At 39.1% G+C, this 25,241-nt stretch overlaps 1 protein-coding gene across 1 annotated transcript; it reads left to right on the top strand.

The window, feature by feature from the left end:
- The first annotated feature begins 692 nt into the window (after nt 1-692).
- INHBA (inhibin subunit beta A) lies at nt 693-13,900 on the top strand. Its single transcript, XM_063405325.1, has 2 exons — nt 693-1,937; nt 12,841-13,900. The coding sequence occupies exons 1-2, from the start codon at nt 1,550-1,552 to the stop codon at nt 13,725-13,727; spliced, it is 1,275 nt and encodes a 424-aa protein (XP_063261395.1). The 5' UTR covers nt 693-1,549; the 3' UTR covers nt 13,728-13,900.
- Nucleotides 13,901-25,241: the final 11,341 nt, after the last annotated feature.

Here is a 25,241-nt window from a genome sequence, read left to right as displayed (position 1 = left end):
ATTTATAGTTAGAACTGTCATTTTGCCATTACCAAATTCAAATGTGAGTTTGCAAACTTCAACTTTGCTGGGTAAGGAACAGAACGGAGAGGATACTGAATGTGAAGGCAACCTGAAGCCATGGCAGTGGCACAGGGAATGCCTTTTCACTGCAGAGCAAAGCCCTCCTGGGCATAAACTCACAAGGGGCTACCACCACTGGTTGAAATCCTGCTTCTTGTAGTGCTTTAGATTTCTTTTCATTTCCAATGTCTTATTCTAATATTATGATCACTCTCTGTGATTTAAATGAATGAAGTAATAAGTGCCTTCTAATAACAATGGGCCAAATGTAGAAGATCTTACTCAGCCTTCACTCAGACAGAATTATTATTGGCATCAATGAGGAGATTTGCCTGAGTCAGAAGCAAGTATGATTTGGCCAGATGACATGCAACACTTTTCACATTCAAAGCATTTTTCAGGCATTGCTTGATTAACCCCAAACCTAAATATATACACCCAAGAACTTCCAGGCACAGACTAGCGTAGAAGTAGGGATATTACATGGCACTACCATAGCATGTCACATGTCTGCTTAGGCTTTCAGTGCCTAACTGCATATTGCAGTGGGAAGTGTATCATGTATTATAGAGTCCTCCAAACAACAGTGGTATTTTGTGTCTGTCAGACCTCTTGCCAGTGTTGATAACCCCTAGCATTTAGAAGTGAGCAGAAAAGATTTTTTTCTTCTACTCCAGGCAGAATAATATTCTGTTGAAAATATTCAGAGCCCCTGCGCTCATTCACATCTCATTCGCAAGCTATTTAACATCTCCTGTTATCCCTAACAATACCAGGCAGGACCAAGAGCAAGGTGCTCACTAAAGATTTCACTCTTTTCATTCATTCATGTTTCCTCTGTTTACTTAAGCCAGTGATACTGTTGAAGGAATAAAACAAACAAAACAAAACAAAAAGAAGAAAAGGGAAAAAAAAAAGGGGGGGGGGGGGGGAATGACAACTCGGGGGGGAGGGTCAAACAGAAAGGAAAAAAATAAGGAAAAAAAGGAGTAAATTTACAGGAATGAGAAGATATTTTAGAAAGGGGGGAGGGAAAGAACCACGAGTAGTGATACTTGAAGAGAGGTGTGTGTTAGGGGAGCAATGAGCATAAGGAAGCCAGCCTGCCTGTTCCTCCCCCTTCCTAATCATAGCCTTTACTCACAGACAAAACTCCCTCCCTCTCTCATTCACTCACTCACTTTAGGCCAATCCGTCCTCTCTCTCTCTCTCTCCCTCTCTCTGTGTCTCTCTCCTACTCTGAGACAGAGTCAGAACTCTTCTCCCTGACAGCCACAAACATCTACAGCACTTATTGCATTCAGAAAGGGAACCTGCAAACAAAACTTCACAGAAAACTTTTGGTTCTTGTTCCAGAGAATTTGCTGAAGAGAAGGAAAAACAAACAAACAAACAAACTAAACCAGCCCCCAAAAAAACTGTTCGTGAAGGGGGAGGAAAAGCAGGGCCTTTTAAAAAGGGAATCACAACAACTTTTGCTGCCAGGATGCCTTTGCTTTGGAAGAGAGGATTTCTGTTGGTGCTTTGCTGGATTATAGTAAGGAGTTCCCCAACCCCAGGATCCGAGGGGCACAGTTCAGTCACTGACTGTCCATCATGTGCCCTCGCCACGCTCTCAAAGGATGTGCCCAGCTCACAGCCTGAGATGGTGGAAGCAGTAAAGAAGCACATACTGAACATGTTGCACTTGAGGGACAGACCTAATATCACCCAGCCAGTGCCCAAGGCAGCACTTTTAAATGCCATCAAAAAACTCCACGTGGGAAAGGTGGGAGAGGATGGTTATGTGGAAATAGAGGATGATGTTGGAAGAAGAGCTGAAATGAATGAAGTTGTGGAGCAAACCTCAGAAATCATCACTTTTGCAGAATCAGGTGAGTGCTTGAAAAACAAAACTGTAAAATACCCTTTGTGCCCAAACTGAAAAATATCCTTTGTGCCAAAACTGTAATTAACTTTCTTCTCCTCAGCAACAATGTTTTCTGCAAGGTTGTAGGATGAGACTAGGGGGAAGGGAGAAGGAGGAATGGGATGGGGGGGGGGTAGCACTCTGAAGGAATTTGATTTTTCTGACTTAGTCTTGGCTACAGATTACACTTGCTAAGCAGTCAGTCACAGAGGGAGGAAGCTCTCTAACCGATCTTGAACATAAAGTCGGGCTGCAGCAGGGTACTCCAAACTGCCTGTAAATCCAGAGTACTTGCAGTAAAGGGCAGAATTGCAGAGTTGATGGTGAAAGAAAAAAGGCTGTAGCCTTTTGGGGACTTTATCAAGACAGAAAGCGAACTGCAAACTGCTTCAGAAACAACCCTTTCGTGTAAAAAATATAGTGGAAGTTATAAAATCAGATGAAGCAGCTCTAAGTTTTAGAAGTGAGAGGGCTTTTTTGTGGTTTTTTTTTCCTTTTTTTTTTTTTTTTTTTTAATTTAACACAGCATCTTCAGCATTAAAAAGTTGCAGGGACTGTCAGATGACTTCAATAGAACTGGACAAGTTTCTGTAGCTGATCCAATTTGTAATGCAGATTTTTGCATACTGGAGAAAAGATTCTGTTCCTAAAACACTACTGCCAAGAAATGCAACCTTAGTAGGATGTATTTTGAACTCTTTGACACTTATTTTTCCCCTAACTCTCAGGCAGTAAGAGCTCAGAATATATATTTAGTAAGTAAAGTCTTAAGGCTCACATAAACTGCCCATAGGAAACAGCTCTAAAGTTGTACTTTGCTGTCTTGTTCCTACATGAATACAACCAGAACCCATTTTAATTCAATGTATATATATCTGCACATATATCTGTTAGTGTACGTGAGTATGCTAATGCATGCATCAATAGCTGTTACTTGCAATAAGTCTATCATCTAACTAACAGCAACTTTTTATGATGCTGTCTAGCCAAAGCATTTTTCCTGTTGCCAAGACGGTTTTAAAAGAATGTCATTGTTTTGTTTGGTACAGCATATGGTAGGCAAAGTATGCAAAGGAACTCCAAGCATTTTTGTTTAAAAGTTTGCTGCAGCAGTATAAACAATTAAGACAACACTCAGAGTTTCCAGTCCTGAAAACCTGTTGACTCAGATGTTCTGATTGCAGGGAAGCCATGCACAAGAAGTGTGCATGCTTTTAAGTGCAGACATTCCTGCTGGCTGTCTGATTTCCAACTGTACAAGGAGACCTTGCCTTTGGAGTCCTTGTCAATATACACATTATCAGTTCTTTCAGCATGAGAGCTCAGACTTCAGTTTTTCAATCCCCTCCATTTCAGAAAGCAGGGAGAAGGTGTCAGTGCCAGAGGTCATTAGAAGGAGTAGCTCAATATGAGTTTAAAAATTAATTTATAAAAGCAAGGAAACCTCTAAGCTATCTATGAGTCGGATTCCCACCTGGTTTTCAGCAGCTCGCTCTGAGCACAGTGGAACACATATGGCATGAACAGTGGTTTCTCTTCACTGTGGGAGTCGCAATCATTTGTAAACACATTATTGTCTCTCCTGAGCTCTGATACAAAGGAATTTGGAATTTGATATATGCCTACTCTGTACAATACCCTCCAACGGCGGCCCCTGAAGCCATTGGCTCCTGGGGTCACGTGAGCAGACAATATCCTGCCATTGCCCACAGAGTGGCCAATCATCCTGCCACCGATCCCCGCCACCAGCGACCAACACCGACACGTCACTCTGCGTGGTTTACATGGTGTTGTCCTGCTGCTGCCAGACAAATTACTTGAAGAGGTCTTACGCTATGGAGCTGCAGGACAGGGGCATCACCTGTGTTTTCATGCTTTCTCCTCTCTACCGCAGCTCTCTTCCTTTGTACTAAGGCAATCTTGGAAGCCCAGGCAGGGGGCTGCTCTGTCTATTTCTTTCATACCTGCTGCCTTTCCACACCTCTTTGATTTGGGACAAGGGAGGGACAATTAGAAACCTAAAAACCGAGCTCTTCTTTGGTCTTTTAATGGAAATGATAAATCCACTCTGTGGAGTAACTTCAGATTGCTGAAGCATATTCATCATCTACAGCCATTTGTACCTGGTGCCTTGCTAACACCAGAGGATCTACAATGTCATACAGGTGCCAATGCACAGCAACTTAAGTAAACTCTACTTGAGATCCTGTCCTCTTGTGCACTGGCAGTTTTGCCTGTCAAATACTAAAACAGCATTTTTTTTCCTGTAAAGGAAAGTGAGGCAAAAAACAAAGGCAAGTAGCATGTCATATAGGAAGTATGAGTTAAAAAGACAGGAATAGAATATAGCCACAGGGACAGTCTCCACTTTTTATTCTGTGGAACTGGGAATATCATCAAGGATTTGAAACACCAAGCAGGAGAATAGACATGTTCCCCTCACAGCCAGGTTAATGCGTTTCCTGCTTTTAGCGTCAAACTCACTCTGCCTTGATAGGAGACAATAAGAAATCAATGAAAATGAACGAAAACATATCATATTGTATCAAAAAAAAATATATAAAGCAAAATAAGAATTTAGGCTTCTTGTTTCTTCAGGTATGGCTTGACATAAACCACCCTTTCCCCATGCCTTTTAGATGCCACATTTACTATTTATCTTTATAAAAAAGTAGTAGTTCCATCTTTCATTAGCCATGTTCTCAAACATACAAAGAAATGGAGTGAATGAACAAACAGCACCCTGTGCATGTGGCTCTGGCTTGAGACTGCTACTTTCTAAAATAGACCAAAATTCAAACAAGCATGGACTTCAGACAATTAGAGGGAAAATAAATGCAGTAAACTTGTCTGAAGCACAGGTGTAGTTGTGTCCAGGAAATCAGCAAAATGGTTGGCAGGTAGTTTTCACAGCTAACAAATCCAGACAGATCTCTGCAAAACTAATGACTGTGAGTATTAGGCAAAAGCTACAAATGCACCCTACTGTCCTTTGGCACTCTTACAAGTAAAACACAAAAATTGCTTTCTACTTGCATGTCAAACTAAGATTAGTAACCTTGATTAGTTCTGATTTAAGGGTAGCTGTGCCAGAGTTCTGTGTGTTATTCTGAAGCAATAAAATACTCTTAAAAACAGTTTTTTGAGGGGAGGGGTCATATAATTTTGTGACAAGTGAATCCAACAGATTTGATAACAGAGATACTGAATCCTTATAAAGATTATTGGCTACTAACTTGTTCATTATTTTAAGTAGACAGCTTATTAGGCAGATCTGGGATTTTGCCAACTAAATTTGATCCTGACAACTAAACTACCAATGAAATGGGTTGCTAGCATCAGCCCCTGAGAAGGTGATAGGCATTATTGGATGTAAATACTGAAATCTAAAGGTTTATCACCAGGAGAAATTCCAGGGGAAAAAAAAAAAAAAAAAAAAAAGAAGAGAAGGCTACCAGCTATTTAAACCAATTCTACCGTTTTGTACCACTTCATACAGAATTCAAGGTGAACTGACTTGATCACGTGATGCCTACTTTCATGTATATATGCATATACATATTCATGTCTTTCCCCAGAAGATACCTACCCTATACAACCAAGCTGGCAGTTCAGGATAAAGAAAACCCAAAGGACGTTTCGCTTATGTATTTTGAATAATTTCAACGTTTTTCTTTTGAAAAGAACAGTATTTAATGGTACAGGAATTCATGCTGAATAAAGAACGGCCACGAGAGGGCACACTCCAAAGGCTTTTTGCTCCAGACGAGGCAACCTTCCTGCACTCTTATTTTATCTAACTGGATTCTGAACCCCAGAGATCTTTATGCTTATCTGTAGCTGCTCTGAGTGGGGCTCGTTTCTCTCTTCTAGTTTATTTAAAAGGCAGGCATTCACTGGAGTGAAAAGCTGCAAGAAAAATAAGGCAGGAAGGAAATAAGTAGAGGGGTAAAAGATAAACTGGTAGATGGTAGAAGTGCTGGAAATCTAGAGAGATCAGAAATTATAAATACATTTTTTTACAAGATACTGAGAAATGTGACCATGAATCATCATCTGAGATGATTTTCTCACATCTTTTTTTTCATGCAATCTCCTCAGCTTTTAGAAAACAAGCCTATTTTCCCTTGTTTTTTTCTTTTTTTTTTTCCCTTGGCATACTAAATCAAATATTTCAAGTTTAGCAAATGAAAGCAAGTGACTTTCAGAAGAGGAAAGATATTCTGTATTGATCTCTTTCATTGTATCCAAATGTGAGAATTCAGGGGGATTGGTTGGTTTAAAGGACAACCTGAGAAAGCACAAAACTTCTTGGAGAAGGTGGGAACCAGTTTAGGAAAACATACCTGAGAGACAGAAAGTACTGTATGTGTCCATCTGAGTAGCCAGGCCCACAGTTTTGTGTGCTAGTAGGGAACATCTGAATATGTATTTCCCTGTATGTGTGCATGTCTTCACATACAAGTGTGCCGGAGCAGACAAACTCAAACGAGCGCCTGTACCCATACCATTCCTGCAGAGCAGAATGGGCATTCATGTGTTTTCTTCTGTGCAGGATATATCTACCTTGCATACATGTAAGTGATTCATGCTGAGTTCTTCTATCTGTATCTATATATAGAGATATGCCTATGAGAAGGCAATCTCATTTAATGCCACAGAGCTTTCCAACGTTGATTTAGGATTGAAGCTTAGTTTACTGGAAGCAACTGGAAGTTCTGTTACTCATTTCAGTGGGCTCAGGATTTGGGCCTTAGTGCACAGAAATTAAATATATTAATGAAAACAGACTGGCAGCCTCTGATCCACTTAATTTTAGAATTTACAGCAAATTATTACAAGTATGCACAAAAAATGTCTTTAAAAAAAAAAAAAAAAAAAAAAAAAAAAGGGCAAAAACTTGGGATTGTTTTTACCTTGGAATATTTTACTGGTGGAAATGATCCTAAACGTTGCTTGAGCTCTTTTAGACGTCAATGAAGAAATCAAATAAAAAACTTCAACCAAACAAACACCTTTTTTGTTTCTAAATATTTTAAGCCATGTGGGGGAAGGGCTTTCAATTTGGAAAGAACTCAAAGTTGTGGATGTAAAGTGCTTCCCTCCTAACAAAATAACAGAGGAGAGTCAAGGTTCACCAGAACTGAACTATTTCACATTCTGAATGACCTTGTCAATGCTTCTTTGGGTTAACTTTTCAAGAAAAGGTATTTAAAGAAAGTCGCTGCTGCTTCCCCCCCCCCCCGCCCCCAACGAACGCTTGGGGAATAGTTCTTTTCCCTGATTTTCTTTTTCCGTTTATTTTTCTCTTACAACAAAATCTCCCTTTTCTGGCAGCTAATGGTAGGTGAGCATAAAGATAAGGTATTAATTGTGCCGTAAATTCTCCTCCCACTGTAAGAGGCAACAGTGAGGGAGCAGGAACGAAAGTATGCAACCTGGATGACCAGTCACATATGCTGGATAATGAATAATCAGAATAAATTGTTTGCCAGCCATCCATACGCTGAAATGCATTCACAGAAATGGCCACTGTCTAACTGTGGCAATAAGACATTTGTAATCATCAGTCTGCCTAGGGGATAATTACCACACGATAACACTAAATTCTCTGAATAAATTCAACACTGCAAAGAATTCATTTAACTCCAGTGGTCACTCATTAGTAAACATTTTGAGCAATTATCTCTCAATAACCATGCTCTTCTCTTCACTCTCTTTAGAGGAACCTTTCTAGTAACCTATTTTTTTTTCTGTCTCCTGGGGAACGGAAATGAGAAGTGAAGGGAAGGATGCTTTTGAATGTAATTACAGATTGGCACGCAGTACAAATTCCCTCAAATCTAAACATAGGCAGTAGTAAAGTTAGCAACTAAAAAAGGAAAAAAAGCTTGCTTTGTATGGAAAAACAGTTCACTTACAATATAATGTGAAAACGTTTCAAAATTCAGCACCGGTGAAGCATAGAAATTTAAAGCAACAGCACCTTCTTACAAAACGAGCAGTTTTCAAAACAAAATAAATCCTGTGTATTCAGAGAAATTAGGAATAAACCACATTATAAAGTTGCAAAAGATAATCACTTTCATTATGAAAGAAAAAGCCTTAATAGTTTAACTGCATATAGTTACAAAAATTTAAATACCTTTGCATTTTACTCAAAAGAAGATACTCTCAATTGTACAGCTTCAACCCCACCTAGTAGATGTATATAGCTTGAGCTAACAGGGCTTGATCTAGAATCCTGCTGCAAATTGCAAATAAAAGAACTTCAACTGCATAATTAGAGCCAACCATACTGAAGGAAGGATCTTTAGCCTTAGAGGATGAGTACAGTGGACCTGCAGACTCCTGCTGGAGCACAGCATGAGCCTGCAGTCCCCCATGCCTGGGCCCTCAAGGGTTCTGCCAATCTCTCCACGGGCTCCTGTGCCATGTCTGTCACCCAAGCGCTGCTTGGGAGCAGGTGCTGACTGCAGAGTCCTGTGTGAGCCCTGGCCAGCCCTTCCAGAAGTGGAGAGGAGGGTACCTGTGCAGGCTCCCCTCTGCTTGCATGTTCAGGTTTCTCTCCTAAAAAGGTGCATGAGCACTAGTGAAGAGAAAAACAGATATGAGAAAACTCCCATGCTATATATACTGCTACACTTTCTTTCCATTCAGTAACTCCTTCCATTAAACCTTTTACCATATATGCACTACTTCTTAGAGCTTGTATTTTTAACCACTTCTCACATCATTTGCTAGTGTCACTTGCCCTGCTAGACTGCTCCTTTGGCATCACAGCCCTCCTTGTGGAAGGAACTTTGTTCAGCAGTAAAGCAGAGAGATGGCCTCTCCAAAGTTTTGGGAAAGGGAAATGCGGAAAAGCAATCAAAAGGAGCCCAAAGTAATCCCTTGTCTCCTTTTTCAGCTGCCTTCTGTTATGATAACAATCCAGGCTGTTGACATTGCTGTTTATATGAGCATAGAAGTGATGAAGGCATTATCACTGTTGGGCTGTGGGTCTTTCCTCAGCAGTCAGGCAGGAGGAGCAGGATGATTACAAATGGAAAAAGACCCTTGCAAATCTGCTGTGGCAAATGTAAAGGCAGGACAAAAGGGTAAACAAAATGTATTTATGGAAGTGATATCCCCCACACCCCCGCCCAAATTTCAGGAATCTCCCTTTTACCTTCAGTTTGATGGACAGTATATATTTCCGAAGTTGATCCTGACTATTAATTCAGACTTAAAAGGAAAGACTGCTAAATCCCTAAGAAATATCTGGAGAAAATTAAATATGGATTTTTTTTTTTTGTCTCAGAACACTTGAAGAATTTATTTTATTGCAGCACTGAACCTTTTGGAAACAAAGATCCTGTTATAAAGTAAATGTGTAACCATAATAAGCCAGATACTAGGGTCTCAAATTGGTTTTAGCACAGGCCAAACTTTGATTTCAAAATGAGCTTGTCTGAGAAAAGTGACCTCTTAAAAACGGCGGGATTCATACCATTTGTTCTGTGTGATCGTAACAAACTAGTTGTGAATGTGGAGAGAATTCAGAAAAGCTTCGTTTTTTCCTAATGTGAAAGCATGCTTTTTATCCTCAACCTTGCACCATTCCCAGTCTCCTTCTAAAAGGACCTGTGAAAGGGAAAGTGTTTTTTAATCACTATAAAACCTTTTATTAGCTATGCATGTTTTAGGATTTTGTTTCATTCAGAAATATTAGGCTCAGATAAGCTTCCTGCATCTTTTTTCTTTAGAATCTTAATCCACCATTTGTTTCTGAAAATGGAGCTAACCACATCCAGAAAGACTGATATTGTAGCTAACAACCTACCAGGTTATCCCTGTATAAGGACATATCTTAGGCTACCTTGTTCAAGCTCACTTCCCTTAAATCAAGAAAAAGCAAGTACTCATGTACTTTCACCATACTGTTCAAATATAATGAGGAAGAATTCTACTTTCACATACAGAGGAGCATTTGAAAAGCTATTTGAGAGGGTTCTTGAGGTTCTGTTTCCTTCATGTAATATTTGTCAAAAAGACTGCTTGCATCACTGTGCTTCTGGCCAACACAAAAGGTAATAGACAATTTGCTGTTGCAGACATGTCACTTTGTAACTATTTTCAACTCCCACGAGCACGGAAATAGCAGAATGTGAAATACCAGCCACTAGCACTTAACAGCATTAGGTTATTCTTTAATGCAGGGCTGCTTGGCTTTTCAGATTAGATGGGTCATACAGCTTCTTCCACTGTTGAGGTCTACACACTCTACCTGCTTTCTCCAGAGCAGGTGACCTGACCAGACTTTTGGTTCATGTCCAGCACAGTTGATCTTCTTATGCACAGGACCTCTGCTAGTGCCAGAACTGCTGTCCATGCCCACCTTGGTTTCTCAAGAATACAAAATAAGTATGGCAATTCCCAGCAATTCAGGCTTATTCCACACACAAGTCTGTGAGCTCTGGAGAAAGAGAGCAGCTGGGAAGAAGCTGCTGGTGCCAGAAGACTTTCTGCAGCTTTATCTAAACCACCTTTTTTTCTATCAAGGTTTCCTTGGGTAGAGGCAGCAAGCAGAATGGGTTGGATGGAGAGTCTTGGTTGGCAGCAACCCACCTTTGGCACATCACCTGCCTTCAGGTTCCCTTGAAGTCCAGGTCCCCCTCAGAAAGAATTTATCAGGACTGGAAAGGGATAACCTAAAGTTAGAAGCTTGCTTTAGAAGGCAGAGTGATGGGGAATAAAGCCAGAGGCCAGCTGGTTCTCACAGCCCTTCTCATAGAGAACACTCTCTAACATCCCTGCACGCAAGGCAAGCAGCCTTTGGATCCAGTCTTCCTTTGGACTGAAGGGACATCACTGTACAACTCCTCATGCTCTGAAACTGAGTCAGGAGTGAGATTGGTCTCTACCACCTGACCTCTGCTCCAACACAGCTGGCAGCTTTGACATACTTTGATCACCAGAATGGAAAAACAAGCATTAGCCATTCAGTCACCATTGAATGAATCAAAAGATAATAGAAAAAGAGTAATTTCATCATTCCTCACAGTACTGGTCAGCTTACTCTGTCTTTTTTATAAGTGACTTCCTTTTCTAAAGCACAGTCCTGCTGGTTCATGTAGCTCCCTAAGGAATTAATGTAACTTACTCTGGAGACTGGCATCAGCAGAAGCAGTTAACACAAACCATGTATTTCCATATCTCAGTGACAGTTGAAGTCCACAATTTCACAATTTCACTTAGAGGGAAAACAAAAACAAAACACTATGCTCTTTGGACACTGTAATTCAAAAATGTCTCTCTCTTTGACCTGGGAATGCCACGAGGGAAAGCTGAAGGTGTCAGTGCCAGTACCTCACAAAGAAAAGCAACAGGTAGCTCAAGGGGCAGCACAGCCTGCCTACAAACTTCAGAAATCAGCAACTCTTGAATTTGCAAGTGAACACAAGGTAGATGTCTCTTGTGATTTGGCTCCAGTCCTGTCTCACCTGAGAATGGGTGAACAGTGGAATGGTCAGGAGGCTCATACTTGTGAATTCAGTTGCAGTAGGAAGCAAGGAGAAGAGCCTTGCTGCAATGAGGGCAATTTTTCCTGTATGGGTCAAACTACTCCTCTTTTGATCACCACTTGCTCTTTTTAGGGTGCAAAGTTCTGGTTCACTGATAAGAAGAATTGCTGGAGAGAAAATCTGATAAACAACTATGGGTAGCTCAAGAATAATATTAATGACAAACTGATAATTATGAATACTGTTTCTTTCTCACTAAGGCCAGCTATCTGTACACTGCAAATCTGTGACCGCAGTTCATCCTGGCCTCCATGCTGAGAAGGAACAAAAGACGTCATCAGGGCTTTTTTCTTTGTCAAGGAAATAGAAAAGTACCTCTCTTGAAAAAATAATATCGCCACCACCCTCCAGCTAATTCATTCTCTCTTAACTTCTTCATGCTCTAGTGATCAAATCATTAAACAGCCCTTATTATTCATTCCAACTGCTGCCAGGGATATGAGCTCTGCATCCGAGAAACACCTCCTCACCATCACAATCATCATAATGACATCTCAGCAAGTTGATACAATTATGCCAGAGAACCATCCCCATAATTATACAGTTCTTTAGCTCATTTCTCAGTGTATTCACCATTACTATAATCACAGCAAGTACAGTGTGTTAAATTAGGAACAGGATCTACAGCTAACATCTAACAGGATGAAAAGACTGCCTGCTGCAATTCTTCAATTCTTTACAATATAACTCTGCAAACTTCTTAAAGCTGAGGGTCATATTATAGCATGTGTTTGTTTTTGAAACTATTGATATTTATAACTCATTTTTAGATGCAAATGAAGGATGTATTTTACAGAGGGAGAAAGGGTAAGCCTCTTTTCCACATACATTTTCGAAGTATTGCTAAAGAATTGGCAGCACTGGACCTCATTCCCTAACCAGATCCTAGGTGTAGATTTTTATGCATATGGTACATATGGACTGCCATCATAAAGCATTTTTGCCTTTTAGCTAATAGTGATCACAAAGACAGCTTAAGCAAATGAACCCTTGGCAGCCACTGATGCTTATTTGCCATGAGATGCTTTACATTAATGACTATATTACTATGAAAAATACTCTGGTTAAAATATGCTCGAAAACAGACAAATATATACTTTTCTAAAAAGAGAATTTTCACAAAATACAAACTGAGGAGGGGGTGAAGGAAGGTTAGAACAGAAGATCCATAAAAATTTAAAGAACCAAATAGAAAACCTAGGGCACTTCATGCCTCTGGAAAAAGTAACAGAAGTCTCTTTAACAAAATGCAAGCAGACATACTAACAAGTTCTTCCTGTCTATTTCCATTTACCAAATCAGGCACAGCCAAGAAAATGTTGCACTTTGAGATTTCCAAGGAAGGCAGTGAATTATCAGTGGTGGAGCATGCTGAAGTGTGGCTCTTCCTGAAGGTCTCCAAGGCCAACCGGAGCAGGACAAAAGTCACCATCCGCCTGTTTCAACAGCAGCGGCAGTCAAAAGGCAATTCTGAAGGAGTAGAGGATACAGAGGATGGGGACCTGAAAAGTGAAAAGAGTGAGACTTTGATTTCAGAAAAGGCAGTGGACACCCGTAAGAGCACTTGGCACATCTTCCCTGTCTCCAGCAGTGTCCAGAGACTCCTGGACCAAGGCAAGAGCTCTTTGGATGTGCGGATTGCCTGTGACCTGTGTCAAGAGACTGGAGCCAACCTTGTGCTACTGGGCAAGAAGAAGAAAAAGGAAGATGATGGGGAAGGGAAAGAAAAGGAAGCTGGAGAATTCACAGGAGAAGAGGAGAAGGAGCAATCACATCGGCCCTTCTTGATGATGCTTGCCCGGCACTCGGAGGATCGCCAGCACCGGCGGCGGAGACGAGGCCTGGAGTGTGATGGCAAAGTCAACATCTGCTGCAAGAAACAGTTCTTTGTCAGCTTCAAGGACATAGGATGGAGTGACTGGATCATTGCTCCTACAGGTTATCATGCCAACTACTGTGAAGGAGAGTGTCCCAGCCATATAGCAGGCACATCTGGTTCATCATTATCTTTCCACTCCACTGTCATCAACCACTACCGCATGCGGGGCCATAGCCCTTTTGCCAACCTCAAATCATGTTGTGTGCCCACCAAGCTCCGGCCTATGTCCATGCTCTACTATGATGATGGCCAGAACATCATTAAGAAGGACATACAGAATATGATTGTGGAGGAGTGTGGCTGTTCGTAGACACTGGTGTGCACAAGACCCTTCTTGTTATGAAAAAAATGTATCAAAAGCCCAAGAAAAGGAAAGACCAGACATGGTGTAATCTTTTTTGAGTGAAAAAATCATCAGAAATATAAACAAAACCAGAAGAGAGCAAGAAAAGGGAGAGAGAGAAAAAGAAAAAAATTAAAAGACTTAGAGAGGATCAGAAAAGACTTCATCTATAAAAAAGGGAAAAAAGCATCATAAGGCTGGGCTTCAATAAGAGAGGTGAATGGTGATATGGGCTGGGGATTTCCCCTTTGTTTCAGTATGTTCCTTATCTTGTTACATAGTATACTAAACATTAGTTACTACTAGGGGAAGGAAGTTCTGTTCCCTCCCCTAGTTACCCATCAGGTCAAGCCATGGTAGCAGCTCATCTAACCTGCAGAAACTTGGACAAAGTCCAAAAGGTCAATGAAAAGCCACGTGTATGATCACTATCGTCACTGTCGCTTTCCCCACATTTACAGAGCAACTGAGTAGGTGTGCAGTTTGTGTTTGTATGTACATGGCTATGTATTTATATACGTCTCTATACATACAGACACGATACACATACTTAACATTTACTTAACATTGATCGAGGGTCAATAGTGTGCAGGTGTGTACACCTTCATCTTCTGCACTACATTTACAAAAAAATAAAAAAAAAAGAAGAAAAAAGGAAAAGAGAAAAATGAAGAAAAAAGGAGAATAAAAATTAATGAAAGAATAAAAGTTACATTCTGTAAAGGTGCTTACAATGTTAGAACTATGCAACCTAGATGGTTTGAAACTGTTTACCTGCAAGAGAAAGAAAAAAAAACCAGAGACTTTTTTTAAAAATGGAAGTAACTTGTTTTAAAAAAAATCTTCAGTGAGAGATACTTGAAAGGAACATGTTTGTCCAGTTACTGGAGTCAAACATTTCTATATTTTGTAAAAAAATTTTTAATCGTTTACTATTTGCACTACAATGGTGTCTGACCTGTCTAATCCTTATTTAACAAATATTTGCAAGGGAGGGTGGTTGGGTGTGGGTGGGGTTGAGAGCTGCACTTATTGTGAGCTATACAAGAACTGCTACAGCACACAAAATAGCTATTTTTATTATTATAATAATTATTATTATTTTGTACCTTAAAATGAATAGACACATACACCAAAGACATTTGTGCAAGCCTCTATAAAGTCTGTTTGTGGTTGGTACCATTCACCTGTAATGAGTTAGGGTTTGAATTAAGAGTCAGTGGGTCGATTACATTCAGGCTAGAATATCTGTTAACCAGTTAAATTCAAATAGTGCCCCCAACAGAAAATTGCGATTTGAAGTAAGCCCAGAAAATCTCTGGGACTTGGATCCAAGGTTCTTGGATCTGAGGTCCATCCGAGCATAATCGTACTGTTTTGTATGTACAACAGTAAACTTGGCCCTGATGCACAGCAAACGTGCATTGTAGGGAGACAACTTTGTCCAAGGGATATACATATATATGTATATATTTCTGTATGTATATATGTATGTATACACAAGGTATAAGCACTTCTGGCTTCGATTTACTGTTCTTAAAAGGATGAATGTTTGTGTGCAAAGCACAGTATGTTAAAAGATTTTTTGTTTCTTACTGCCAAGTGGGAGGCCGCGTGTTCAAAATGGTATTTGTGCAAGAGAAACCTAAAGTGCTGGTATACACTTAAAAAGTGTTGATGTAAAGTTACAAGCAGCCTTGGGCCCTGTCCAACATTGCTCCTGCAAATATACAGAAAATGGCAAATGTGGTTGGATTTCTGTTTGGAATACAGTCTTTGCTGAAATACTGTCTTTCTCAACCACCACCCTCTAGCATGACAACTCTTAATGGGTTTGTGCGTTACCTGTAATACCTAATTTTCAGTGTCAACACCTAACCTGAAGGGTCCAACCCGTAGGGCATAGGTAGACAGTAGTTGTTTTTTAAAAAAAATTCGCTGTCATGTTTAAAAGAATGTTAAACTTACATTTGTCTTTGGGTAGGGGGAGACAATAAGAGGGAATGGGAGAAACCTTTAGGCCCTGTTTACACTGAGTTTGATAACCCTGAGCCTGAAGTTTCAGACTCTCATAGGTTTGCTGAACCAAGTCCCAGTTAGCTTCCTTCTGATGGGACAGGCTTCTAAACACCTCTCCTGGAAAGAAGTACTAACACAGCTCCCCGTCTTGCTGAGAGCACAGTCTGTTAAAAATTAAAAAGAAAACAAAAGAAAACAAAACAAACAAACAAACAAACACAAAAAACAAACAACAAACAAACAAACAAAAAACCCACCAAAAAAAAAAAAAAAAAGAAAAGAAAAGAAAAGAAAAAAAAAAAAAGAAAGAAAAAAGATAGCACAATATAACCCAGTCACACTGACTAGGGATAGTGTGTTAGCACCTTCATGGCAAGAACCATATTTAAACAGTGTAATCAGGGCCTTCATTTTTTGTCAGCCAAAACTGTTTGTGTGTGCATGTGTGTGTGTGTGTGTGTTCTCTGCGTGTGCATATGTGTGTGCGCATGGGCGCATGCCTGTATTTGTATCTATAGAGATAAAAAAGAAACAGGAAATAAAAAGAAAAAAAAAGAAAGAAAAAAAAGTAGCCCTTTCCTCTGTTGACTAGATATCAACATACATGCATATAGCTAAGTTTTCTATCTAATTTATTCCACCATATTTAGATTGCATAGTACAGCTAATGGGTTATGCATTTATGTACTTTTTATACAATGCTTTTTTTTTTACAGACTTGTTTGCAATTTGCAAAAAAAAAGTTGAAAAATAGAATTGGTTAAACGCTAAATTTGTCACTAAAGTGTTCTGTAAAATATCAAGGCTTTCTGATTTAAATTATTTGCAGAAGTTTGTTGGGTTGTTTTTTCTTCCTGGGGAAAGAGAGGGATACCAAATACTAGTGGGAAAATTATCAGGAAAAAAAAAAAAAAGATGCACAACTAATTTATCTTTATAACTTTAACAAAGTTTCTGGCCCTGCTTATTTGAAGCATGTGGCAGAATTTCTGTTGATTTTTCTAGAAGCAGAGCCAGACTTGGAAGCAGTAGGAGCAGGGACACAGTCTGTGAGAGTTGTTGCGGAGAGTATAATTTAGTTCACTGGTCTTTGTACTTGGCCTTAAAATTGGATGCCCCAAACCCCTTATTTGTATCATCAGGTGTCCCAGAATGGTTACTCATGTCAACAGGTCCTTTGATGTTGACTGGTCTCCTTACAAGATCAGTATGACTATTTACATGAGTGAAGTTGTGCCAGGGCAAATCACAGGTTCCTTCTGCTATGGGCATTGTCAAAGAAGAGAAAGGATCCTGAATGAATAGCACCACAGCCAACACTGTTTAATTCAGTTATTTAAACAAGGCTGTTTGCATCATGGTGGATCTCTGAACACAGTATGGTAAGGGAAACAGGTCAGATAGCTCACATTGATAAAAATTATTCTCAACAGTGATTAGTTAGAGAGTATTGGAGACCTAAAATCGCAGAACCTTCCCCTAGATGACAATGGCAAAACTCCTATTGGCTGCTAGCAAAGTAGGTTTAGACTTATGGTTTTTCTGGCTAAAGGAGAAAGAGCCTTTAAAAAATAATTCTGATCCTGAATTTGATTGCCGATTTAATGTGATGAATAGGGACTGACCCGAAAAACATGAAACTAGCCTGAGACAAGTTCCAAGTGAGGAAAGAAAATAGGTTTATAGATATTGTGAGCAGGTTTCATGATAGCTACACCAGAAATGGAAGGAAGTTTTCAAATCAAGAGGTAACTGTTCCCAAGCCCTACTTTTTAGCTTTCCCTTTTTAGCTTTCTCAGTGTGTGTATACTGGTCACAAATTTTAAAGATTTTTTTTTCCTCCAATCTTTAGGATCAGCCATGGGGTTTTGATTTGTGGTCAGAGTTATTTAAAGTAGGGGGAAATGAAAAACTGTATGATAAAGTAAAATAAGAAATTGGGATGTTAATCATGACTGACTGATTCCAGCAAAATAGCCCATCCCTTATAATTTGATTTAATTAAATCTGCATGTACTTAAAATAGCGTTAGAAATTGTTACCACATTTAAGCAGTTGTTCTAGGGCATGCAGCCTTAAAAATTACTTCTCCTTTCAGGTATGACAGCACCAAAAAAAGAGAAAGGTTCTTAACTACTAACACATTCCTTTCCATATAACCTACTTATTGTTTATATTGAAAATACATTTTCAATACATACTTAATCACAGAAATGTATTTGTTTAGTACCTCCATAATCTTCTTGCTTGAGAGTTGACTACATTTGGTTGTCTTTCCACATCTCCACGTCAGATGCTCACAGGATACAAAGCCTAAGAAACTACCATAAGTGCATGCTAAGATGTTTCTTTGGGAGGGCTGAATGTATTTGTATCCTTCAGATTTAGCAAAAGGAAATGCTTACAGATGCTTGCAATTATTGTGCACTCATATGGTCTAGTGCCCAAAACTGTAGAACTGAATGAAATGGGAGTTTTGTCATGGACTTCAATAGAAACAGCCTCCTACCAAATCCCTGTAAAGTAGGGCTCCATTATATATACCTCCTCTTTTTTTGGTATTTAGTTGAGAATTAAGACATCAGGTTCATTTAACAGTGACACCACAAGACCATGTAGAGGCTAGCAGCAATATCTCTTTCGTAGAGAAGTTCAGGCATCTGTAAAATTGATGGACTACAGTAACTTATGTGGAATTGTGCCTTACCTGTAAGCAATGTCATTGATTTTCAGAGGGTCTCCTTTCCTAGACAGTTTACCAGTCAGCATCAACAAATTGAGCTAAATCTATTTCTGAAGTGTAGGTAGATATAACAGAAATTATTAAGTTCTTTAAGTTAAACCTCATGTCAATAGTGTGCATCCGTATAAGAACCAGATCCCTTTCCTTACACTGAAAAGAGCTTAACTCCCCCATATGCTCTCACTGCATTACATGTGGAGTAAAACATTTTCAGCATGAGTAAATAAAATCATAATTTGATCTTTCGTGAACAACTAGAAGCAAGGTTTTCATGGGCTTAAACAAACAGCACTTCTGGGTTTTATAGCTATTTATTTTTTGAGATATAATGAATCTGTTAATTCTCAGTGGGTTTTTTTGTATTTAAATACTTTCAAAAACAATACATTGACAATGGGTTGAAGATATATATATATACATATATATAATCTATATATATGCATATATATCTTCATAATAATATGTATATATACAATATAATATAATGTAATATGACAATATATTATATTACATTGTATTATATTATATATTTACATATTAAATATATGTCTACAGTATATATATATACACACACAACTATATATATGTATATACATATATATATAAATTATGAAAGCCAAGATATTATGAAGCCTATTTTGTTTTTATCATTTTGTGGTTTGTTGTTGATATTATTATTATTGTTATTATTATTATTTTGCATACTACATGCAGTGCTTTAACCAATGTCTGTTTGGCTAATGTAATTAAAGTTGTTAATTTATATGAGTACATTTCAACTATGTCAATGGTTTCTTAATATTTATTGTGTAGAAGGACTGGTATTTTTTTTATTTACATTATGTTTAAAGAGGTAACAGTTTGATATGTTCTCATTTGTTTATATTAGAAGTTATTTATTTTCACGGCATTCCGTCTGGTATTTTGATATTTGGAAGGCATGCTACCTATACTTTGTACAGTTAGTGGGCAGTACTCATCAGCTCCCAGTAGATTTTTAGGCCCTATATTAAGTAAAATACTTATTTGGGCTTTTTATTTTAGATTTTTCCTATTGGTTTGCCAGGACCACTCAGTGCACTTATTGCCAGACACTCTGCCTGCGTGACCAATTTATTCCTACTGTATTTACCCAAGACAGAGGACCAGAAACACCTCTGGTGTAAGTCCAGTGACTTCAGTGAAGTTATACCAGAGATGTATTTGGCTCACAGAGAAAATGCTTGTGCAAATCAATGCAAAGAAAAGGCAGAAAGAAAAAGTCTTTGCATTTGGAATGGGATTTCAACATGTTAAAAATGTTTGGATCAGCTGTTACTTTATTTTACTTTGTTCTTTTTGTTATTTTGCTCTTTCTTATACAACAGCAGCAACAACACAAGTGAAATAAATAAAGGGAGTTTCACCAAGCCTTGTGTAATTGTTCCTTAATATGCATTCCTTGTTGGGAAATTCACGGGAACTTGGGAGATGATGCTTCTTTGGACTGAACAGTATTATATCTTTCTCTTCAGCATGATTATGTTAAATGGACATTTGAATTCACAGCCCAACAAATAATCAAATTTTAGGTTCACTTCTCCTTGCTAAACACACTGAGTACAAAAGCTAAAGCCAATTGCAACTTCCCTTTACCTGTAGACTGTTAGGTCTTCAGCTACTATCACCACAATTCCCTTGAAATAATCCAGAACTAGATGCTTACACAGATAAAAGGGGAATTTTCATTACTGACAAAAAAAAAAAAAATTGGAAAGCTGTCACTTCACATGGGTTAGTTTATAAACCGATAGGTAGTCAGATGAAATGATCAGAGGCCTGATTACAAGCATCTGATTCTTGCTCTGAGTGAGAAATTATCTGAGTACCCTCATATTTGAATATAGGGTGAATTTATGAAGGATTTTCACCAGTCATTGCATTCCTATGGTGATAAATGGACTCCTGCTACATTCCAGTGGGGTGAGAATTCTGAAATTGATCTTTAAACAGATTATTTGCATGGTGCTGAAGCATATGCCATCACAGATATCAGTAGGCCTTTAAATAATTAGGCACTGAAAGCCTTTTTACAAAGCCTAGAGAACTAAATTTGTTTCCTCTTACTTAAAATATATTAAAAAAATCAATGCAAAAAAAGTGTTTGTTTCAGAGACTACTAAGACATGTTTGAATTTTTGCTTTCTTCCCTTCATTATGATCACTGTATGATATAGTTGGTCTCAGTGATCTTAAAGGTCTTTCTAACCTAGATAATTCTATGATTATTATTGCCAGCAAAGACAAATCTAACTGGATTAGGAAGTTGCTCTAAGAGGATAAAACCATAAGAGTTACTTGATTCCAACTACTAGTGTATTAACCTGGTACAACTGAAGCTCACACTTCAGGTGTAAGACAGAGAGCTATCCTTTCTCTGTCATGACACAGAGTGCAGTACTAGATAGTGCAATCCAGATGTTTTCCATTTTCTTCAGCCATTTTATTTCCTTTTTACTTTAAGAATGCTGTTGAGAGCTGTTGCTATTGTACAAGCTTGCTAAAATGCTCCATCTGAAAAGAACAGTGGAGAATTAAGAGCTGCCTTTTTCACAGGGAGAACAATATGCTAATACTGAAAAAAACTATCCTAAACAAATTAGAACAAGTCAATAATATATAAAGGTAGGTATCACCAAATGATTCTGGTAAATAGATACATGGACAATTTCTACTCAGTGTGGATTTCTTACCTTAAAGGAGCATCTTCACACTGATGCTTGGGCTATGGAGTCACTGGGTTAGTTTCAGTGCATATTATGATTCTTTCCATGCTTGTCAGCAGGCTAACAGAACCAGGTTTTGGTAGTTCTATGGCTGCCCTCAGTGATTCATTTCTTACTTAAGATTGTCTGCCTCCTGGAAATACAAACACAGACTGATTTGAAGTACTGCGTAGGGGTCATAGTGACTGTCCTCCCTTATACTGCTGATAGAAGTATAGCACAGTGACCAAATCCATGGCCTGCATATACCTGCTGCCCAACTTCTATGACCTAGGGGTGCTTCATGGTTTCAAAAGAGCTGTATCAGACAATGTCACTGTATGATCTCATCTCTCCTGTCTACTATTGTTTCTCATCAGCTTTGCTAAAATTGCATTGACTGGGAAAATAGTGCAGAAAGTTATTCTCTGCTAGACAAGCCCAATTACTCTCTGCAGGACACAGTTAAGTGAACAACGAGATTTCCATTTTCCCCTCCAATAGCCAGCAACTCTGAGCACCAAAAGTGAAAGAATTGGGAGAAAGGTACACATGACTAGACAGTATCTATGAATCTTTGTCTTTTGAGGACTGTGAGAGGGAATGGTTTTATTTTGTCTTTGAATGGCTGACACAGGGACAAATTCAATCCCTTCTTGTGAGACCCCACCTAAAGTACACTGTTCAACTCTGAGGTCTTCAGCATGAGAAAGACATGGACCTGCTGTAGTGGGTCCAGCAGATAGCCACAAAGATGATCAGAGATGGACCACCTCTCCTACAAAGACAGGCTGAGAGAGCTGGAGTTTTTCAACCTAGAGAAAAAAAATCTCCTGTGAAACTTTAGAGCAGCCTTCATACATGAAGGGGGCTACAAGAGAGCTGTAGAGGATTTTTTGTCACTTTTTGTGACTTCTTGTCACCTGTAGTGACAAGACAAGAGGGAATGGCTTCAAACTAAACAGGGTAGATTTAAATCATATGACAGAAATAAATTCTTCACTGTGAGGGTGGTGAGACACTGGCACAGGATGCCCAGAAAAGCTGTGAATGCCACATCTCTGGAAGTGTTCAAGGCTAGGTTGGAGCCTGAGCAACCTGATCTACTGAAAGGTGTTCCTGCCCATGGCAGGCAACTAGATGATCTTTAAGGTCCCTTCAAACCCAGGCCATTCTACAATTCTATGAATTATTTAATATATCTGACTCATACAGTTTCTATACATGAAAAAATTACTGTTTCTGAGAAGATGGAAATGTATATCAACAGAATGATGGCTTCCAGAATGTCATATAACAGCAGACAAAACCAACCCAGCAGCTTTACTCAAACAAGTAAAACATTCAGAGGAAAGTTGGCAAGAGATACTAGTAGAGATCCCTAGAGGGGCTCTTGAGCAGACTGCTTCTCCACAACTTAGACACACAGAAGAACGCCTCTTATGGATGAATTAGGATGCAGTTGGTTTGATCTTAATGAAGGCAAATAGGTGTTACAGACCTGGGTGGCTTAACTGAAAGCAAAAGGAAATCTTATTTTCCAAGAAAGACCACTGAGTATAAAAGAGCATATACTAAGTGGTAGAAAACATGTGTACTTTACTGAAGTACATATTAGAGTGATTAGAGTTGAATACCTTTGAAAAATATGAAGATAAGTGAAATCAGGCTAGAGGTAAAAAAAAATCCAGTTACAGAATGTAATTATGCAATTTCACAGGGTCTTTCTACTGAAGGAGTCAATTCAAAAGTCTTAATCTTAGTTCTCAGCTGAGCTGTGTGTCTTCTTCACTGACACAGGATCATGTCAGCCCCAGAAATGGCACAATTCAGGAAGAAGACACATCACCACTTTCAGACATCAGACACTCATTGCTTTTCCCACCAGGACAGTATACAGAGGCCAGAAATCTGAGTCTGGGCAGACAGATTGGTTAACAAGTGACATATCACACTAATACATTTTTTTTTTTTAAACTTCTAGCAGATGACACAACCCTCAGAAGCAATTCAGGCCCTTCTTAGCAATGGCAAACTACCTTAGTATGAATCAGGTTCAAATTTGGCATGCTTTCAGATGCATACCTTTTCATGCAAATCCTACTCCTTTCTCACGCTTTCAGTGGGCAGCCTGGTCATTTGTACACAGCTGTTGTGGCGAAATTGTCTCCAGGTTTAGGCTTCAGGCTTTGCGCCTCCATTCCTATTTCTATAGCCTAAGAAAGTACCCTCAGGCATAGGAGCTTTATGCCACCCCCACATGTCTGGACAGGAAGAAGACAGATCAGACAAATAAATTAATTGTGTCAACAAATAAGAGACATTCTCTACTAATAGAAACTCCAAGTCCAAACAGGAGTAACCCAGTACTAGACCTGCCCTGCCAGTGACCCACCTAGGTACTGAGAGGGTCTGTAGCATCTGAGGAAAAGTAGAGTGACTGCAGAGAGAGAAAATGCAGCAACAGGGAAGTGTTTTCAACTACTCCCATGGAGTAGCAATCACATCAGGTCATGATGCAGGGATTGATTTTTTTTGCTGCCACAAATGGCTTCTTCAGGGAGGATCTAGACCAGAAGAAAAGAAGAAACTTGTATGCATAACCCAACTGAATAATCTATTGTCATAATATTGTTCTGAAATAGGAAGAAGATAGGTTGTACTTGTCCATCTTTCCACCTTATTCTGCTACAGCAGAAAAATAAACCACAAAATCTTATGAGGATTTCAAGAGGCTAAAAGGGATGGCTGAATATTTCAGAGCAGCTTGCAGACTATTTAGGGATACTGTAGTAGAGTCACAGTACTGAAAAACAGCCCAAAAATCAGTACCATGGGGCAGTAGACAAAGTAATATTTGAGGAAAAATTGAAAAGAACAGAAATGTCAGTAAATAATTCTAAAACATATTGGATAAAATTGGAAAAGAATGAGAGCAGCCTGCAAAATCTGTAATATCTAAGAATGACCTAAATGATCAAATAAGATAAATGACAATAAGGGTCAATTTGTGCTTGCTATATGGAAAACCTGTTTCATTTCTATGAAGGAATCAACAAATTCATGGAAACACCCCCACACACTGATACAGTCAGCTTGGATTTTCCAGGAGGAATTTACAAAGATATCCCACTAATTCTTCCTAAAGAAACCAACTCATTATGGAATAAAGAAGACAGCACACAAGTAATGGTTTTCACTAAAACAGATGAAAGAAAAGATGTCATTAGTGTCTGGCTTTGCATTAGGGACTGTGCTGTGAGCATGAAAATCTGAAAAAGGAAATAAAAAAAAAGGCTGGTGGCATGGAGTTGTTGAAGAACTTCACAAAACAAAGAAAGAGCAGCTGAATATCAGTAATCATAGAATCATGGAATGGTTACTGTTGGAAGAGACCTTAAAATCATCTAGTTCCTATCCTCCTGCCATAGGCAGGAATGCCTTTCACTAGACCTGGTTACTCAAAGCCCCATCCAAACTGGTCTTGAACATTTGCACAGATTTGAGCTGCATGCATAGAAATGAACTGCCCCTCAGGAAAGGGAGTTGAGCATTATAATGACCAGTGTGACCTAAACACACATCATCAGTAAGAAAAGGAAGCTGAACATTTTATTCAACTGGTTGATATGGCTGGGAAATGCAGACATGGTATTGGGTATTGAAAGAGAATGGTGGACTTCAGGGTAAAACAGAAACTCTCATTTGGTAGGTATCAGAGCCTGAAAAGAATAATTTCTCTCTAGACATCTTGGGATTCTTGGAGTGTGTGATAGGGGGTGGGTCAGGCTTTGCTCTGGTGAGGTAGTTCCCTGTCCCCAATACCCCCTGGCCCCACAGTGCCTGTCAATCATGCATGCTGGAGGCAGAGCCAGTTTTGCCTAACCCAGTTCCTGAGTGGCCAAGAGACCATAAATCCCACCTGGGAAGGAGGCCCAGGATGGGCCAAGACTGTAAGAAGCCTGACCATGAGGC

The sequence above is a fragment of the Prinia subflava genome, chromosome 1 (genome assembly GCF_021018805.1).
Source record: "Prinia subflava isolate CZ2003 ecotype Zambia chromosome 1, Cam_Psub_1.2, whole genome shotgun sequence".
In the NCBI taxonomy this organism is placed as follows: Eukaryota; Metazoa; Chordata; class Aves; order Passeriformes; family Cisticolidae; genus Prinia; species Prinia subflava.
The sequence above is the reverse complement of the archived record's forward strand: the minus strand, read 5'-3'. Positions and strand labels throughout refer to the sequence as shown.